We start from the raw sequence: 5,228 nt of genomic DNA, 5'->3' as shown, positions 1-5,228 counted from the left end.
AGGATGAGTTGGGCGTATCTCCCTTTTTTCTCTGTTAACTCACTGTGAGTTCCAGTTTCACAGATTTTCCCATCTTCTAGCAAAATGATTTGGTCACAAAACTCTAAGTACTGAACAGTCAGAAGAAATAAGGTCTTCAGGAAGCATATGGGAAAATGTTCAACTTCATTATTGATCAGGAAAATGTAAACTTAAATAATAATAAAATGTTATTTTATACCACCAGATTGGCAAAAGTTTAAAAGTCAGACAAGCCCAGATATTGGTGATGATCCAAGGTAAAAGGAACTCTCATAAAATACTGGGGGGATTACAGATGGGTACAACTACTTTAGAGAACAATTTGACAATGTCTAGTAATATTTTAGTAATATGGAAGCTTTCTGAAGAATTATGAACCAATGATTTAAGTCCTAAAACTCTACCCTAAAAAAACTCTCAAACATAGGTAAAAAGACACATATAAAAGGATGTACACTGAGGTATTTTTTTGTAAAAGTGAAAAATGGGAAACAAATGTTTATCCCAAAGAAACAAATTCTGGTGTATTCAGATATTGGAATACTCTTCCAGTGAGAATTAAATAAAGTTACATGTATCAACATGGAAGATCTCAAAAACATACTGTTGAGTGAAAAAAGCAAATGACCGAGGGACATAGAAAGTGAAATATCAATTATACGAAGATTAAAATTATGCAAAAAATAGCTTATTGCATTTAGAGATTTATACATACGTTGTAAACGTATGAAGACATACAACAGAAAACAGCAAAGTGAGGACAGCAGGAGGGAGGAAACGAACTGCAATCTGAAAGGCAAATCAATGTTTTATTGTATTTTCTGGGTGATAGATACGTGAGTTTCATTAGATTATTTTCTAAACCTTTTTTAGGTCTTAAATATTTTATACCCCCCCCCCCAAAAAATAGTAAAGCAAAACATAAGGAGGCAAGAGAAGAAGAAACAGAAGAAGATGGGAGAGAGAAAATACTAAGGCCTTGGGGCCAATACCACGTATGAAAATATCCAGGGAAAACGGCACGGGGGAGGCAGGGCCAGAAACAGCCACTGCACCACGGCCATTGTCTGTAAGAAAACTCAGTGTAAGAACGTGAGACTTGGGGATTCTTCTTCTCTGAGGGATTTTTTTCTTTCTTTTTTTCTTTTTTTGTAACTTGAAAAGCCAGAGTCTATCCATAAAATTTTGAAGATAAAGGAGACTTTAAAATTTGGTTTCAATTTTCACCAGCCACAAAAACTTTCACCAGCCTAGCCTCTCCATGTGGAAAGTGAGGAAATCCAAGTTCCTTACAACACTGCCCAAATTGGGGGGAGTCTAGTCTGAGATGAAGGGACAGTTGCTGTGAGGTTGTGATTGAATCACCCTCTGAAACCACAGAGACTTGGGGCTCCATATTATCATGGCCAGAGCCCTGGAGGGGCGGTCACCTGCAGCTGGTGGGTCACCAGGACGACGGTCTTCCCCCTGAGCGTCTTCTTAATGCACTCTTCAAAGATGTGCTTCCCCACGTGCGCGTCCACGGCCGACAGGGGGTCGTCCAGCAGGTAGAGCTGACGGTTGGCATAGATGGCACGGGCCAGACTGACCCTCTGCTTCTGTCCCCCGGAGAGGTTGAGACCCCGCTCCCCAATCTGTGGACAATCAGCAAAAGACGCCGTGTCCAGAGAGTGAGCACCACCAGGTGTGCTCAAACCAGTGGCAGATGTGGCAGACGGTGCCCCGTCAGTACAGACCAAGACATGCACACATGCCTGGACACCCGGTGATCTGGCACTCCTAGCACTTAAAAAATATTTTTCAAAATTTGCTTAGGAGGGGATGAAGAAATTGATCTTCAATGAATTAAAATTTTACGACTCTTAATTGGAAACAATTTTTCTAAACCCGTCAGCTTCTCAGGAGGCATATTAAACTAACAGGAATTTAGGTAATAAAATCAACCACTCATTCCCAAGGGACAGCATCATCTTATATCTTATTCAGGTTTTAAATCCCCATTGACTGCAACTGTCAACTGGCGGGACTGTCAGGATGGGTTAAGGTGTGGTCTAAGATTATTTGCACTGTGTACAATTGCTGAACAGAGTGGCGGTAGCTGGGAAGTGCCATATCACACAGCACCTGTTGTGTTAGGAGTCAAGGAGGGACTGTCAGGATGGGTTAAGGTGTGGTCTAAGATTATTTGCACTGTGTACAATTGCTGAACAGACAGAGTGGCGGTAGCTGGGAAGTGCCATATCACACAGCACCTGTTGTGTTAGGAGTCAAGGTGGAAACCTGAGTTACTGAGCACATTGTAGGTCTCCTTGCAGATCGTGGAAACCTGAGTTACTGAGCACATTGTAGGTCTCCTTGCAGATCAGGTTAGCTGCCAGCTGGCCCATCCCTCAGGCTCTGGGGACGTGGGAGCCAGAGCCTAAATCCTAGTCCCTGTTCTACCATGAACTCTTGAAGTCTCTGTAGAGAAGAAGCGAGTTTAAAAGGTGGCAGGATGACCTCTTGTCATTGCTCTGCCTCCAAGTCACCACTATGTGACCTTGGACAAGCTGCTTGACCTGGCCAATGCCCAGTCTCCCCATTAATTCATTTACTTATTCATTCAACAAACACCTCCTAAATGCCTACCTTTCTCTCATAGTAATAGCTAACGCCTACTCTATGCCAGGCAGTGTTTAAGGAACTTTGTATTAATCCATTTAAACTTCAAAGCAACATGATCCTATTTATGCCATTTTACAGATGAGACCTTGTTCTTCCTATTGAAGAAAGAACTTTAGATAAAAAAAAATGAGCTCTCTGCCTTCAAGGATTTATAGTCCCGTCCTTAAAAGAAGAATAGAAAGACTGTCCTCCTAGGGTTACTGTGAGGCCCAGGACACTGCATTCAAGTTGCTGGAAAAGTACCTTGCATGCAGTAAGTGCTGAACAGGCTGAGCTATTACTAGGTAGTAGCATCAAGATAAAAATACCACTTTTACCTTGGGTGTGTGTTGGGGGGGGGTCTTATGTGGATTGAAAGTGGCTGTCGATGTGAAAGATAGTGAATGACCAGATAAATATTACAGTCAGAAATCAAATTGCCCCTGTGGGGCCGTGGCCGATATTCCCACTGGCAAAGAAAGTGGTGGCCATGGTGGGGCAGGGAAGCTGGGTGAGGCAGAGGAGGATGGGTGGTTTCTCATCTTTACAGGGTCTCTGCTCTTGCTGCAGAGGTAGCTTGAGGTCAGTTCTCCACCTTTGTGGGGTCAGGAAGCCTCCTTCTTCCCCACCTCCCACTGTAAGGTGAGCCCCAACTTCCCTCAGTGGGGGAGGCTTTGTTCTTGGCTTGGAAGAAGCAGCTGCAGGGAAAGCTCATGCTGTTTTGAGAAGGAAGAGCTGGGGTCCCTCCCGCCCCTGCCCAGGGAGGCAGTAGCTAAACACAAAGCACCAACATCATAACAGCTGGAAGAGGCTTGCCCCGTGCTCACCTCCGTCATGTCTCCAAAAGGCAGAATTTCCAGGTCCCGATTCAGGCAGCAGCAATGGAGCACCTGGAGGTACCTGTGAAGGACAGGGAGCTGTACGGTACAGGCGGCTGGACCTCAGGCCCTCCAACCTTCCCCAGTTTTGAAAGCAAAGGTCCTGAATTCCATGCTAAGAAATTTGGACTTGATCTTGTGTTTAATGGTGAATCATTGGAGGCTTTAAAAATGTCATTCTGTCTTTCATTTCTTTTAAACTAATAGTTTTGGCTGGTCGGGTAGCTCAGTTGGTTAGAGCATGGTGCTAACACCAAGGTCAAGGGTTTGGATCCCCATACCAGTCAGCCACCAAAAAAAAAAGAGAAGAAACTAATAGTTTAAAACTAATCATATGTGCACTTAGCAAATATTTGAACAGAATAAAAAGATACAGTGAAAAGCAAGTCTTCTTTTTGACTCAGTTGCTCTCCTCAGAAGCAGCCAGTATTACAGTTTCCTGTGTATTTATTCAGAAATAAACTATTCATATATGAGGGTACTTCAAAAAGTTTGTGGAAAAATAGAATTAAAAGATAATAGGGATCTTTCCATAAATTTTTTGAAGTACTCTCATATGTATGTGTGCAGCATATATAGGTTTATATGGTTTTAATGGCACCTTAGTAATTCCATTATAAGGCTGCACCATAAGCCATTGCCCTACTGATAGACATTTGGGTAGTTTCTAGTCTTCTGCTCCTATGAATAATGCAGCATGAAAATTCTTGAGTATGGGCCTTTGTGTTTATGGGAGGAAATATCTATGCATTAAACACTTAGCACTGGATTTGCTGAATTGTCCAAGGCTTGGTGCATTTTTATTTGAGACAGATAGTTCGAAACTGCTCTGTGAGTTTTATCAGTCTTAAAGCAGAGCAAGACAAGGTGAGGACTGTATTTTAGGATGATTGTCCTGGAGACAGTACGCAGAATGGAATAGAGTGAGAGATTAGAGACAGGAACCCAAGGGCAGGGGTAGAAGAAATTGTTCAAACAAGAGATCACAGACTGGAACTAGCGGCAGAGATGGAGAGGAAGAGAGAAATACAAGAGATATTTCAGAGACAAACTTATCCAAGGGTTGGTGGCCAATTGGATATGGAAGGTATCAGAGGAGGTGTCAGGCTTGCTGGGGTGCAGCTTGGGTGATGTCATTTAACTGAATCAGGCAATTTGGGAAGAGAAGCAGGGGGTGTGTGGGGTGAGCAAGCAGGGTGCTCATGAGTTGGTATTGGACATGACTTTGGGGTATCCATAGGACATCAGATGGTGATGGCCGATCTATATACCTATATGCCACTCAGTGCAGTTACTGGGGGCAGATTGCACAATCAAGTAAACAGCCAAAGAAGGTCAGAGTCTGCTATAGGTGAAAGCATAGCTATAGCATTCAGAGTTTTCCTAGATCCTCCACTGAATAATAGGCTTTACTCGTGACATCCAAGAGCCTGCTTCAAGCAGGTCAACCCTAGGATTCTGGGGAAGGCAGAGGCCACAAAGGGGAAGGAAGGATGTGGATGGGAGGTGGGAGGTCCATGGCCATGAATTCAAACTCATTTCCTCTCCACCATATAACCTCATCATCCCCATTCATTTGCCTTTTGACTTAGGGGTCAAGATTGAATTAATACAAATGCTAATGTAGCATTTTTGGAGGGGAGGATGTATTGACTATTTTTTTTTTTTTTTTTTTTTTTTTTTTTT

General features: G+C 43.0%; 1 protein-coding gene across 2 annotated transcripts in view; it reads right to left on the bottom strand.

Annotated features, from left to right (window-relative positions):
* ABCC11 (ATP-binding cassette, sub-family C (CFTR/MRP), member 11) overlaps positions 1–5,228 on the bottom strand; it is a 70,280-nt gene that overhangs the window by 36,644 nt on the left and 28,408 nt on the right. For both annotated transcript variants that reach the window (XM_008581160.1, XM_008581162.1), the window contains exons 13-14: positions 3,492–3,564; positions 1,452–1,655 (exon numbers count right to left, since the gene is read on the bottom strand). In XM_008581160.1, coding sequence (XP_008579382.1) covers positions 1,452–1,655; positions 3,492–3,564 — 277 coding nt within the window. The remainder of the gene's footprint in view (positions 1–1,451; positions 1,656–3,491; positions 3,565–5,228) is intronic.

Source organism: Galeopterus variegatus, unplaced genomic scaffold (assembly GCF_000696425.1).
Source record: "Galeopterus variegatus unplaced genomic scaffold, G_variegatus-3.0.2 Scaffold2285, whole genome shotgun sequence".
In the NCBI taxonomy this organism is placed as follows: Eukaryota; Metazoa; Chordata; class Mammalia; order Dermoptera; family Cynocephalidae; genus Galeopterus; species Galeopterus variegatus.
This window is presented reverse-complemented; position numbering and strand designations above follow the sequence as displayed.